This window comes from Anomaloglossus baeobatrachus, chromosome 9, assembly GCF_048569485.1.
Source record: "Anomaloglossus baeobatrachus isolate aAnoBae1 chromosome 9, aAnoBae1.hap1, whole genome shotgun sequence".
Taxonomy (NCBI): Eukaryota; Metazoa; Chordata; class Amphibia; order Anura; family Aromobatidae; genus Anomaloglossus; species Anomaloglossus baeobatrachus.
In genome coordinates, this window is record NC_134361.1 from 204,462,717 (window position 1) to 204,478,320 (window position 15,604).

The 15,604-nt window shown below is 47.3% G+C and overlaps 1 protein-coding gene across 1 annotated transcript in view; it reads right to left on the reverse strand.

Annotated features, from left to right (window-relative positions):
• The window catches only part of COL27A1 (collagen type XXVII alpha 1 chain), a 347,486-nt gene that overhangs the window by 315,143 nt on the left and 16,739 nt on the right, over positions 1–15,604 (reverse strand). Inside the window, exons 2-3 of the mRNA XM_075324295.1 lie at positions 6,760–6,830; positions 3,130–4,469 (exon numbers count right to left, since the gene is read on the reverse strand). Of these exons, the coding sequence (XP_075180410.1) occupies positions 3,130–4,469; positions 6,760–6,830 (1,411 nt within the window). The remainder of the gene's footprint in view (positions 1–3,129; positions 4,470–6,759; positions 6,831–15,604) is intronic.

The following is a 15,604-nucleotide window of genomic DNA, read 5'->3' on the forward strand; positions in this document are numbered from 1 at the left end:
CCCTTCCACCGTCGGTATTTGCCAGCTGTAGTTCAGAGTCTGGTGAATACCATTGGGGGGCTGTCTTCACTCTTTTGGGGCTGTCCTGCTGTACTCTTCAACTTTTTAGGCTGACTGGACACTTCATTACTGAATCAGAACTAGGGCTTATATTTGTAGTAGGGCTTATACTTTAAGCACTCAAAACAGGCCGAAACTTCCTACTGGGGCTTCTTTCCGTGGAAACTCTGTTCTACACGAGGTTTGGTGCAACGTCATCATTGTGAAGTGATGAGCGCATGACTTCATACTAAGCCTACTAAATCAGAAGAGACACCAGGGATGCCGGCAGGTAGGAGGTTCGAAGGGTTTTTGTCTGACCGGCGTGGACTACCAACATGGCAGCTGGACCAAGATCCTATGTATCTTTTTGATCATCTCTATCATGTTTTATCCCTTTGAGATTGTATAAGGCTACGGCTACATCAATGCCCCATTACAAATTGGCCATATCAACCTATTTCGGCAAGACCAGACGCCCATCTGTTGTGTACGGGGGCCTCCCAACGCTCCCCGACTGAAGATGCAGGGGAAGAGCAGGATCAGAATTTAGAATTTCAATATTCGCCCCCTCTTCTAGCTCTCGGTCAATTACTTTAGTTCCTTTGCAGACGGCAAATGTAACATCTGCTAGTTTTAGGAACCATCAGTCAAAGTAACTGCTTTCCGATTTATCCTGACATCTCTATCAGGAAACTATCAGCAACGTCTACGGCAGCGATCCCTACAACACATCTGAAAGCCCGTAACCTGCAGCCGGCTGCGTCTCCCGACACGAGGTCTTGGCGTACGAATCTAAATCCAACAATTTGGGGCTGCACCAAGGTGTCAAAAGTTACGAAAACCTTAAGTTTGAGGCCATTTCTACATGAAGGGGGATTCGTTTGGGATTTTCATTGTCAGATTTGGTTTTTTTCACGAAATTCGCAACAAAATTAGTAGCGAATTCGACGGGAAAAATCAGCTTTTAATAAGCAAAGACTAAGACTTTAGCCTTTAGTGTAAGACTGTGTTCACATTGCGTATTAGTGGCTCCATCGGGGCTTATGGCTAAAGCCCTTAAAAATGGTACATGGACGTTTGCTATGACACGAACTTTAAAGCGACTTTTACATTGATGGCTTATCCTTAGGATAGGCCATCAATGTCTGATCGGCCTGGGTCCTACACCCCGCACCTCCGCCCATCAGCTGGTCCTGGGCCCGGTGGCGGCAGCAGGAATTACTCAGCTTCAGCAATCCTCTATATCCTGCTAGTGGCCGTGGCCAGGTACTGCATATCCGCTTCCTATTGATTAGAATAGGAGGCGGATGTGTAGTACCCGGCCGCGGCCACTATCAGAAGACGGAGAAGCGCCGGAACTGAGCATTTCCAGCTGCCTGCTACCGCCGCCGGGACAGAGAACAGCTGATCGTGGGGGTGTTGGGTATCGGACCCCAGCCAATCAGACATTGATGACCGATCCTTAGGATAGGCCATCAATGTTTGATCGGCCGGGGTCCGACACCTGGCACCTCTGCCCATCAGCTGGTATTGGGCCCGGCGGCAGCAGGACCTGCAATGCTCTATCTTCTGCTAGTGGCCGCAGCCAGGCACTGCATATCCGCTTCCTATTGATTAGAATAGGAGGCGGATGTGTAGTACCCGGCCGCGGCCACTATCAGAAGATAAAGCAGTGCCAGAACTGAGCATTTCCGGCTGCCTGCTACGGCCGCCGGGACAGAGAACAGCTGATCGTGGGGGTGTTGGGTATCGGACCCCAGCCAATCAGACATTGATGACCTATCCTTAGGATAGGCCATCAATGTTTGATCGGCCGGGGTCCGACACCTGGCACCTCTGCCCATCAGCTGGCCGCCGGGACAGAGAACAGCTGCTCAGTGGGGGTGTTGGGTATCGGACCCCAGCCAATCAGGCATTGATCACCTATCCTAAAAATAGGCCATCAATGTAAAAGTAGTGGACACCCCCTTTAATGATGTAGTTCGAGTCACGTTGGCCCCTCGGACATCATGATCTGTTCTATTTCATAGGAGAACATTTCACCGTGCACTCAGGTTGAAGATGTAAGTATTTGTGATTTTATTGTACAGACCTATGTTGGACAGAGTAAGGTGTGACAATAAGGAACGTTTCGACCCTAACGGGTCTTGTCGCCAATGTTGATAAATGATAAATATGTAGAGAGCGCAACCACATCTTCAACCCCAGTGTGTGGTGACATTTCCAACTTAGGATTTAAGGGACTGCATATCCAATCTACCTGCACCTCAACTCCTTGACCGAGTGCACCAAGGCGTTGTGCACTGTGTCTTGGAGCTCATCTCAAAATAGGGTAATACTGTCAAAAATATTGTCCGACAGCACAATGTGATGACCATTTTCTTTTTTACCCCATTCAGAACCACACGCACGCTTGGCCAAGCTAAGCGTGCGTGAATACGGATGAAATGTGAGCAATAGCTGTTGGCCAAACGAGCATTTAGCATGTACGGGAACCTTTATGCTTCTACATTTCTTGTATCCTGCACAGACCTTGCACATTTTTACCGTTCACCATTCATGGTCTGCCCAAATTCATTTATGAAGATGGGCAGAACTTCTGATCCCACCACAACTGTGCCAAAAATCAAGAAGGAGGTACCTCCTGGTCAATGCTCTACCTCAGCACATCAGACTCTCCCCTACCGTGGAAAGCTTCAAGAGGAACCTCAAGACCCACCTCTTCCAACAAGCCTACAACCTACAATAGCCCTCAGTCCAGTAGACCACTACACAACCAGCTCTGTCCTCACCTATTGTACCATCACCCATTCCCTGTAGACTGTGAGCCCTCGCGGGCAGGGTCCTCTCTCCTCCTGTAGACTGTGAGTCCTCGCGGGCAGGGTCCTCTCTCCTCCTATACCAGTCTGTTAATGATTGTTGTACGTATACCCTCTTTCACTTGTAAAGCGCCATGGAATAAATGGCGCTATAATAATAAATAATAATAATAATAATAATAATAATAATAATAATGACATTATTGAAATGGTGGTAATATGGAGTGTAGCATGCATCATAGATGAAATAAATATTGGTTCCACTTACTGAGTCTCCCTGATCCCCTTTGGACCCAGGAGGTCCCATCAAGTAAGGAAATGCAGTTGGGTCGAGCCACAGGTAGTCGTGAGTGACAGGTAGGCTGGTGAACGTTGATTGGGTCGTGTGAGGAAACCCAGATCCTGGTTTTGTGACCGGTACTGAAGTGGCGGTTGAGTAGACCTTGGAGGTTACGGTACGAAGCTTCAGAGTCGGAGTACTTGTTCGCTTCTCCAATACTGGTTTGGCGACGGTGGTGTTTGTACTCCTCGGATATCCGGTGCTTTTTTTAACCTGCTTAGATGAGGCAGTTGTTGCTAGAGGCCTGGTGGTTGTTTTTTGGTAGGTGGTCTGCTTGGTTGTCTTTTCTGACGGCAGCTGCTGCCTCTTGATCTTAGTAGTAGTAGCGTTCTGGCCGAGCGGTGAGCTGAGTTTGGTTACGGAGAGTGGAGGCTGTTGTGATGGAGGAGAAGTTACAGTCGCCGATATCCTGAGGGCCACGGTGGCAGTCCTGGTTAAGACGCTTGACGAAAGTTGAGTGTCGGCTTTGCGAAGGGTTGGAGATGTTGAGGGTTGAAAGGCTGGAAATTTCGAAGGAATCTTAACTTTGCCGCTGGTGGTCAAGTTGGTTTTACTCGGCGCTGTCGGAAAAGCGAGGATGGAAACGTTACCGGGAGACCTCAATAGCTCTTGGATGGGAGGCAAAGGGACTTCTTGGGGTAACAGTGGAATCAGAGGCGGCAGGTTCGGCCGGTAGGTATCGGCTTGCCTGCACTGCTTCTTGAGATATTTACAGTAATTATGAGCTGCCTTGGCGGAAGGATAAATATCAAACTGGCATACAGCACCCTCGAATTGTATAGTCTGCTGGTTCAGCTTTCCGAGCATGAATACCCCGTCAGAATCCAACGTGTCGTCTTTCTTTATATGCAGACTGGCGTCAACTCTTTGCTTCCCACAAGAAGTATATAGAGTCACCTTTTGGCCTTGAATATCAACGGCCATATTGTGCCACTGGCCATCATGGACATTGTAATCAAAATATACAGATTGCTTGTGGCCCACGTAGACTATAATTTTGCCCGGGATGAACTGCAACCCGAGCTCAAGTTTTTTCTTTTTGCTCCGGACAGCGAATAAAAAGGCATTGTTAATGCGATGGGAGCAGAGGCTCAGCACCAGTGTGAGATTGGTTCCTAAACTCGGGGGGACGACGGCGAATATCGGGGCTTCGATACGCGCTCGCTGCGTCAAAATGATTCCCGATTTGAACGGTATGACCCCTTCGGGAATCGGGCGGCTGGATGGCTTGCTTCCCATGAGGCCCAACATCTGAAGAACGTCCACATCTGAAAAGCAAAAACAGAAAATAGGTGAACGTGATACGTAGAGAGCGGGGTCTACAGCTGACAGGCAGACGGGAAGGGATGGCTGACAAGCAGCTGTGGCCGCCACCGCCGCCTCCTAACAAGAAGCAGTTGGAGGGTAAGGAGAGCCCCGGGCAAAACGTCAAGACTTCCCGTCCTCCCCTATATTGTGGTCGGGATGCCAATCGCATGTCAGGATGTGAGAGATAAAGGAAGGACTTCAAAACAGAGAACGGACATGAAGGCTTTATTATAAGCAGCTTTCTACGATATACGTCCCTCTATGCTATAGCACCGCCATAAGGCCCTGCTCAGACTGTCCGAATATGGATCAGGATCAGTGAACCTCCCGCACAGTCCACACAGTCCCCGCACCGGATCTGATCTAAGGGCACGTGCACAAGGTGCATCTACAGATCATGTATCGCCATGTGCTTTCGATTTTGGAAGGAGGGGTTTTTTTTTCCTCGCAGATCCATATGGAAAGACAAAAAAAAAGAATGGTGAAATATGGCAATGTATGGGGTATTATATAGGTGTGCTCCCTAAAAGTGGTGCATCTAGAGGACCATGTAAAGCCGCACAGCGTCTACCCCTCTGCCCTAAAAACAAATAAACTGTGCGCTATGCACGCTCCTCCAGGTCCAGCGCAGAGTCTCCACCGCTGCTCCCGGCGTCTGTTATTGTCTGCAGTGATTACGTCAAGTTGACAGCGCTGCAGCCAATCAGTGAGCTCAGCAGCTCTGCCCAAGTAGATAGCACCAGAGGCACAGAGCTGCTGAGCTCAGTGAGTGACAGCTCTGCAGTCAATTGCTCTGACGGTGTAGAAGGCATCAGATGCACAGAGCTGCTGAGCTCATCAATAGACAGCGCTGCAGCCAGTGAGCTCAGCGCCTCTGTCTGAGTAGATAGCACCAAATGCTCAGAGCTGCTGAGCTTATCAATCAACAGCACTGCAGCCAATCGCTCTGCCTGTGTAGATGGCACCAGACGCCCACAACTGTTGAGCTCATCGATCGACACCGCTGCAGCCAGTTAGCTCAGTGGCTCTGCCCGTGTAGATGGCACCAGATGCCCAGAGCTGCTAAGCTCATTGATCAACAGCACTGCAGCTAGTGAGCTCAGCGGATCTGCCATAGTACATGACAATGCTCAGAGCTGCTGAGCTCATCAATCGACAGTGCTGCAGCCAACCAGTGAGCTCAACAGCTTTGCCCAAGTAGATGGCACCAGACGCTCAGAGCTGCTGAGCTCATTGATCAACAGCACTGCAGCCAGTGAGCTCAGCGGATCTGCCCAAGTAGATGGCACCAGATGCCCATCAATCAACAGTGCTGCAGCCAACCAGTGAGCTCAGAAGCTGTGACCAAGTAGATGGCCACAAATGCTCAGAGCTGCTGAGCTGATCGATCAACAGCACTGCAGCCAGTGAGCTCAGCGGATCTGCCAGAGTAGATGGCACCAGATGCACAGAGCTGCTGAGCTCATCAATTGACAGTGCTGCAGCCAACCAGTGAGCTAAGTAGCTTTGCCAATGTAGATGGCACCAGATGCTCAGAGCTGCTGAGTTCATCGATCGACAGTGCTGAAGCCAGTGAGCTCAGCGGATCTGCTAGAGTAGATGGCACCAGATGCCCATCGATCGACAGTGCTGCAGCCAATCAGTGAGCTCAGACGCTTAGCCCAAGTAGATGACACCAGACACTCAGAGCTGCTGAGCTCATCGATTGACTGCAGCGCTGTCAAAGTGATGAAAGTGCTGCAGACAGTAAAACACCGGAAGCCATTGTGGAAAATCAGGGCTGCACCCAGGGAGGGGGGAGTAAAGCTTAGTTTGCACCTTAATGCAATCTGCATCTAGTTAAAGGGGTTTTCTGAAAACAGAGCACCCCATTAACTGTAATATTTTCTTATCTGGACATCCCCTTTAAGTTTGTAGCTCAGAATCCAGTTTTAATATACCTATTTGTTCCAAGTGGTCCAGACTTGTCTCGAGCTGGCTTATCCCACCAGGAACACTAGAAATCGGACATGGCGGTTTATTTTCCTCCCCATTTGTTGGGGGACAGTTGAGAGACCCCCATACACATTACGCCGATATTGATGGGTCCTTCCGGCTGATGTGTATAAGGCCCTTAATGCTACCTCCGTTATGTGCACAATCCCCCCTTTATCCAGGCTCCTTCCTTTGTCCTCAGAAGTGGAGAAGAGCGGGCTTTTCATACCTGTCTGTGCAGTAATGAGTCTGATGAAAAGCAAAAAGTATATTTACCTTCAGCTGCTCCCTGAGAAATATCCAGGCAACAGGAAACATAGAAAAGAATCCAAAGAAAGACCGATCTCCTGAAAAAGAGAAGGAAAAGGGGTTTAATATGATGAAAAAGGGGGAAAAAAAACGGTATAACAAGTGTGCCAGTCTATCTACTGCCTCATCAGAGGGTCTACCCCTGCACCATGCTTTATACTGCAGCTCTGCTCACACCAGTAGAGTACGGTGCTGGTGAAGGTCATGATAAATCGCACCGAAGTTCACACTGAGTCACTGTCACCATCGAGAAAGGTCAGCGAGACTGAGGTCTCCATTCTGCTAACACAGCTGCTTACACTACATCATCAGGAGCACAAAGGGCACCCTGGAAAATAATGACAACATACACCCACCCCGGCCCGATCTGCAAAAAAACAAGCCATTGTTAGGCTGGCACGATGAGCGTTTGCCATTTAAACCGCTCGGTTCAGATGGAGGTTATAGGTATTGGACTGCGGCCATGGACGTACGGTAGTACCAGGCACGATGTGTATGCCGCCATCTAGGTGCCCACTGTCTGGGTCCAGGAGCAGAATATCAGAACTATGGTAAAATGCTGCCGCTAACATCTCAAAAAACAATATACAGTGCATTATAGACATTATGGATCATAGACTAAACCATTTAACCCTTGTCTGGTACCATGGGGTCAATGTGACCCCATGCAGATTGGTACCACTAGTCATTTTTTTTCATGGTGCCAGACAAGAGTTAAAAATCAGTCAGCAGGTTTTTGCTATGTAATCAGAAAACAAGATGCTATAGAGACCCTGATTCCAACGATGTGTCGCTCACTGGGCGGTGTTTTGCATTTGTAATAAAATTAGTGCTTTATCTGCAGGAGATTATCAATACAGGACTAGTTGTCTGGTGCCTCCTAGTCCAAACCGGCAATCAGCACTGATTAGCAGCTGTCAATATACAGTGTACACAGAAAGATGCCAATTAGTGGTGAGGGCAGTGTTATACACAATTAGCGGTGTAGGCATGGTTATACACAGCGGGGTAGGCATGGTTATACACAGCGGCGTAGACGGGGTTATACACAGCGGCGTAGGCAGGGTTATACACAGCGGCGTAGGCAGGGTTATACACAGCGGCGTAGGCAGGGTTATACACAGCGGCGTAGGCAGGGTTACACACAGCGGCGTAGGCAGGGTTACACACAGCGGCGTAGGCAGGGTTATACACAGCGGCGTAGGCAGGGTTATACACAGCGGCGTAGGCAGGGTTACACACAGCGGCGTAGGCAGGGTTATACACAGCGGCATAGGCGGGGTTACACACAGCGGCGTAGGCAGGGTTATACACAGCGGCATAGGCGGGGTTACACACAGCGGCGTAGGCAGGGTTACACAGCGGCGTAGGCAGGGTTACACACAGCGGCGTAGGCAGGGTTATACACAGCGGCATAGGCGGGGTTACACACAGCGGCGTAGGCAGGGTTATACACAGCGGCGTAGGCGGGGTTACACACAGTGGTATGGGCGGATTTATACACAGTGATGTATAGTGATGTACTGTGATGTAAGCGGGGTTATACACAGTGATGTAGGCGGGGTTATACACAGTGATGTAGGCGGGGTTATACACAATTGGCGATGTAGGCGGGGTTATACACTGATTGGCGGTGTAGGTTACATACAGCTCAGTATTCCGAGCTCTGCTAGATCTACATCAGAAAAAACATTGTACCCACAACTGCTGCACCCAGTTAACTAACTGATATATTGTAGGAATCAGTGTCTCTGATCCTACATCATGCTGCTGTCGGATTACATAGCAAAAACCTGCTGACAGATTCCCTTAGTTGGATTGGTAAGTGCTCATCGATGATGCAAACAAGTATTGCTCGTATCCACCGATCCCACCGTTTGCCAAAATGTTCATGAACCAATACGGGAGGTCATAAAGATTAGGAAGGGGTCGGCAGGGTATTGGCGCTAAATTGGAGGGTGGATGAAGACAGGAGTAAACCACTAACAGACGCTCTTTTAATGGGAGGATATGAAAATTTAGTAAATGAAACATTGGAAGAATTCCTGCCAAAAATCCTAACAATAAATGGTACCAAACCTATACAACGCCGCCATACCCATTGCCGGGAATAACCATCCAGCTCGTCACATAAATTTACCAGGAGCAAAAGCGAGGTTATCCCAGAAGTGAGGACAGAATGGAAGATTGGGACATGGAGCATGCTCCGCACGTTCTTGGAGAAGCTCCAAGTGCCAAAACATTGAAACACACACTTTGGCAGGGAATAGCAAGAGAGTGGAAAAACTTAATCCGGCTCGGAGATGCCCGGTCAGTGACTAATGAAGGGTATTAATTGTCTGATGTTAATGGATGGCTTTTTTCCGACCGTCTGAGAATAAAGCGGAGAATTCTAGTCTCATAATCTATTCTGCATTGTATATCGTACGAATTTACACTGTGTTTAGGTAAATATACACTGACAAGCAAAAGGGTAACAATGTTTTGCACTTTTGGCTTTCAGGCTCCATATCTCACCATCCACTACAGCTTTGAACGTGAGACGACCTTCACTTTATAGACAATCATCTTGGCTATCTCATACATAAAATTGACTTGGAACTCTTTATCATATGATTAGTTATGCCGATTCTTGTCATGTTACTGTTTTGCTCCTGGTTGTGGATAAATCTTTTTCTTCCTGTATACTACAAATTACAACCTGTTCTCATATTCCCTAATAGCTCAGTGTGTTATAAGGTTGATTGCCAAGCGAAAGGTCACTGGTTGGAATTGAGGAGCCGCCATGAAGACGATGAGAATCCGCATCATCCAGCTCATCGATAGCGGTCTCTCTCGGCCAAGAAAACGGCCAAACTGCATCACGTGAGGCCATGACAGATGGAAGAATATGAAATGAAGTCCATCCATCCATTCAAAAGCCAAGAGGTGACGTCCAGTCAACAAGTAGGCTCATCATAAAGTCTATCAGATCTGGAGTGACAAACACAGCAATGGAGGCAGCTCGTGTGCTTCATAATAGTGAGATCACAGACGTCCACGCAAGCACCGAGAGACACACGTTACACAAGTCTGGAATAGTGGCCCGAAAAAAGGTGAAGAAACCTCAATTTCAATATCATCATAAGAAGCGCTGGCAATGAAGTACGAAAAGTGGACAAAAGATCGGAAACAGGTGATTTGGAACGAAAGTCAATAGACGGCTCTGATGGGGGCAAATGGGTGTGGAAGAAATAAGGGAAAAAGAGGCCAACGGATCAAGAAATTGGAGGAACTGTCAACTTCGGTGGAGGAAGTCTGATGATATGGGGGTGATTCACAGCCAAAGGCGTTGGATACTTGACCAAGATGGATAGTGGTCTCAAAGCTGAGCTATATGTGAGTGTCCTACAAGACGAGTTACTTCATACACACGATGGGTATGAAAGGAACGACATAGTGTTCCAGGAGGACAACGACCCGAAGCATACGACGAGACTGGAGAAGAAATGGTTCAATGACAATGAAGTAGAGGAGCTGGATTATCCCTACAGTCCCCAGACCTCAACCCAATGCAACACTTGTGGGAAGAGTAGAAGATAAAGCTGTATACATCCCCAAGAGACAACCAGTATACTGGGAACGTGGATAAGAGACCTGACCAGTATACACCAACACTGGGAACGTGGATAAGAGACCTGACCAGTATACACCAACACTGGGAACGTGGAGAAGAGACCTGACCAGTATACACCAACACTGGGAACGTGGAGAAGAGACCCGACCAGTATACACCAACACTGGAGACGTTTAGAAGACACCTGACCAGTATACACCAACACTGGAGACGTTTAGAAGAGACCTGACCAGTATACACCAACACTGGGGACGTGGAGAAGAGACCTGACCAGTATACACCAACACTGGGAACGTGGAGAGGAGACCTGACCAGTATACACCAACACTGGAGACGTTTAGAAGACACCTGACCAGTATACACCAACACTGGAGACGTTTAGAAGAGACCTGACCAGTATACACCAACACTGAGAACGTGGAGAAGAGACCTGACCAGTATACACCAACACTGGGAACGTGGAGAAGAGACCTGACCAGTATACACCAACACTGGGAACGTGGAGAAAGGACCTGACCAGTATACACCAACACTGGGAACGTGGAGAAGAGACCTGACCAGTATACACCAACACTGGAGACGTTTAGAAGACACCTGACCAGTATACACCAACACTGGAGATGTTTAGAAGAGACCTGACCAGTATACACCAACACTGGAGACGTTTAGAAGACACCTGACCAGTATACACCAACACTGGAGACGTTTAGAAGAGACCTGACCAGTATACACCAACACTGAGAACGTGGAGAAGAGACCTGACCAGTATACACCAACACTGGGAACGTGGAGAAGAGACCTGACCAGTATACACAAACACTGGGAACGTGGAGAAAGGACCTGACCAGTATACACCAACACTGGGAACGTGGAGAAGAGACCTGACCAGTATACACCAACACTGGAGACGTTTAGAAGACACCTGACCAGTATACACCAACACTGGAGATGTTTAGAAGAGACCTGACCAGTATACACCAACACTGGAGACGTTTAGAAGACACCTGACCAGTATACACCAACACTGGAGACGTTTAGAAGAGACCTGACCAGTATACACCAACACTGAGAACGTGGAGAAGAGACCTGACCAGTATACACCAACACTGGGAACGTGGAGAAGAGACCTGACCAGTATACACCAACACTGGGAACGTGGAGAAAGGACCTGACCAGTATACACCAACACTGGGAACGTGGAGAAGAGACCTGACCAGTATACACCAACACTGGGAACGTGGAGAGGAGACCTGACCAGTATACACCAACACTGGAGACGTTTAGAAGACACCTGACCAGTATACACCAACACTGGAGATGTTTAGAAGAGACCTGACCAGTATACACCAACACTGGGAACGTGGAGAAGAGACCTGACTAGTATACACCAACACTGGGAACATGTAGAAGAGACCCTACCAGTATACACCAACACTGGGAACATGTAGAAGAGACCTGACCAGTATACACCAACACTGGGAACGTGGAGAAGAGACCTGATCAGTATACACCAACACTGGAGACGTTTAGAAGAGACCTGCAATCAGATTTGAGAGGAGACATGCTTGAATCTGATTGAGAGGTTATGTACTAAGCATAATTAATGCAACTTATCGTATAGAAGAGTGGTAGATGATGGTGGCCATTCTTGTTAGGTGCTACAAGATGGCTTTGTTATGGTCTACTTATCTGTGTAATTCATATAGGAATTATTTGGGTATATATGCTCTTTTTTATGGGCATTGTAGGATGAAAACTTTTAAAAACGACCACCTCTCAGAGAAGACCACAGATTCCACCTTATATTATACATACTGGCCATCTTCTCAGAGATGATCCCCAAAAGTGGTCTTCTCACTTTTCAACGTGATTTTTCTCAAACCGGTTTCACTATAGATGGAAACTAATATTAGGGCACAGTATGGTAGTATTATATGAGCACTTGATGGCAGTATTATATGTGCAATGGATGCACTAATATCCTAGCACTATCTACTGCTACATCTATATAGTAGTCCATGGTCAGAAATGTTCGTGGTGGACATCGATATGTCTGAATTATAAGCTTGGCTGAAGTTGGAACTTTCATGGTCATGAATGAAGAGATATACACTTGTATGGACACCTCTTCAGACACAACTGTCATGGCTCCCGTCGGAACAGCAAGTTGGGGACCCTCCATTTTTTGGGGGAGCCAAAGATACGGACCCCTCCAATAAACCTTTTTGTACCAGAAGGCCTCAATGAGTGTCAGGGATCAGTGGACACTCTTCGAAGCTTGGGGAGAGGTGTCGCTCCTCCAACCTCAACCCTAGTGGAAGGAGAAGAACCTTTGGTGACAGGTGACAGCCGCTAGTCCAAAAAGAGTCACAAATGATGACTCGGGGCCAAATGTTAAGGTGGCTGCACAATGGCCTGATGACAGTCACACAAATGGGAAGGATGTTGGACTCATTTTGACCATGAAAGGTCAGAGTCTGGGGAGTTGGGAGTCATCAGACGGGTTTATGAAGAAGCCCTTGGATGAGATATTAACACGGCTAGCAGGAAACCTATGAAATCCTTTTTGGAGGACCGTCATTCACTTTTCCAGTCTTTGCAACAGCATTGTGTCATCATAAACAGCCAAAAGGCATCCTGAGCCCGGGCCTCAATTTGTTAATTCCCTCCAAGTGCCGGCTGCCAAGTAACCGCGCAAAGTGCTCTGTGATTTACATTTTCTCCCAGCGTTGCTTTCACATTAAGGTAAAACATAAACAGTTCCTTATTAGTCCTTTCCATCTGGGGACTCTTCCATGTAGACGACCCGAGTTCAGAGGAGCGGGACAGCCTCGGGGGCTTGTACTTCAGAGCTAAAATACTGTGCAGGGAGCACCAGGCCTCGGACACCGGCGGGGGCCATGTGCAAATGAGGCCAACACTCCCGACGGGTTTGGAATCCATAGAAAATTCCCATCATGGTCAATCAGTGTAAACCGAACAGGACACCGGCTGCATCCGAACAATATTGCTTCCATATTGCAAATGGAAAGACGGGAGCGTAGCATGGAAATATCAGGTGATGTCATAGGCGCGTTGGGAATATGGGGTCTTCTAACGCAAATGTTCCCCTTCTTCTTCGTTTACCCCCAGGAACATTACAGGTACCAGATCCACGAGGCCTGATGACAGGCTGCTAACGTAGGCCAGATATATCCTGAATGTCTAAACCTAAAAATTCCGAATTTTCTAAACAGAAACACTCCTTCCCCCCATACATACATGTCTCCTCAATATTAGCTCTCATTTTTCTCAAGGGGTTGAAGGAGAACAGATATGGCGGCCGAAACAGCTTGAAAGGTCTGTGGTCCTATCACAGTAAAACTTGGTCGGGGGGGGGGGGGGGGGGGATAATCCTTCCTAAGGGACGTCCACATCGGACATATTCAGAGGCGCTGGGTATCTTATTTTTGGAAGCTCTCACCCATTCACGTTGGACGATAGGATGGTCTTGTAGAAATAAACGGGCTCACCTGACATTCATCTGATGTGCATGGGGCCTTAAAGGGAATCTATCAGATAGATCAGCACCCCCCCCCCCCAATTGCATATAGGGTCATGCTGGTCTTCAAAATGTAAATTCATTGACACCTTTGTATCTTCTATCTGTTGCTGTATTCCTGATGAATCCTTTGAATCTTCTATCTGTTCATGCATTCCTGATAGAAAGGATTTATCAGGAATGCAGCAACATTTAGAAGACACAAAGGATTTTTCAGGAATGCAGCAACAGATAGAAAGCATTTATCTTCGATCTGTTGCTGCATTCCTGAAAAATCCTATCTTCTATCTGTTGGTGCACTCCTGAAAAATCCTATTTTCTATCTGTTGGTGCATTCCTGAAAAATCCTATTTTCTATCTGTTGCTGCATTCCTGAAAAATTCTATCTTCTATCTGTTGCTGCATTCCTGAAACATCCTTTGTATCTTTATCTGTTGCTGCATTCCTGATAAAAGATGCAAAGGATTTTTCAGGAATGCAACAAATCGAAGATAAATCCTTTCTATCTGTTGCTGCATTCCTGAAAAATCCTTTGTATCTTCTAAATGTTGCTGCATTTCTGATAAATCCTTTCTATCAGGAATGCAGTAACAGATAGAAGATACAAAGGATTTATCAGGAATGTAGCAACAGATAAATCCTTTGTATCTTCTATCTGTTGCTGCATTCCTGATTAATCATTAGTATCTTCTATCTGTTGCTGCATTCCTAATAAATCCTTTGACACCTTTGTATCTTCTATCTGTTGCTGCATTCCTGAGCAATTAGTGATCTACAGTGTTAAGTACTATGGACATCACAGAGCACCTAACAAGCCTCTGCCTCCTGAGGTTGGTCTTTCACCAAGTACTAGGCTTGACTAATAGCTCACGGTCTGGCATGGAAATCAGTCAGCTATCAATCTAGATAAGTCTGGTGTTGGGTGGGAAATCCACCCCTTAGGAAGTGCTTTGTTCCACTCCTAGCACTTAACGTCTCATTTACATATAAACAAAAATGTCATCTATATATCTGTCAAAAGATAGAAAGGTGTCACTGGATTTGGTTTTTAAATACTTGAATCCCCATATACTGTACGTGTTTTTGTGGCGTTGATCTTACTGACGTTTCCTTTAAGAAACTGAAAAAGTTAATATCGTATGGAAAAAGTTGGATATGAAGGTGATGAGAATGAAATGATGTAAATAAATGTCAACTGTGGCTTCAGGGCACATTAAAAAATTAGGAAAATACTTTTACGAGCTTTTATACACAATTACCAGCGCTAACTGACTAGTATGTAAGCTTCCTGCCAAGAAGAAAATCCAATATTAGGTATACATACAAGTGCAGCTGCAATTACAAGGAACCCGTCCAGCCTGTGATCCTTCTGCCGTTCAACAGTCCCCATACTACAGTCCCCCGCCACGCCACAGTCCCTGCTGTACTACAGTCCCCATACTACAGTCCCCGCTGTACTACAGTCCCCATACTAGTCCCCGCTGTACTACAGTCCCCATACTAGTCCCCGCTGTACTACAGTCCCCATACTACTAGTCCCCGCTGTACTACAGTCCCCCGCCGCGCCACAGTCCCTGCTGTATTACAGTCCCCGCTGTACTACAGTCCCCGCTGTACTACAGTCCCCATACTACAGTCCCCGCTGTACTACAGTC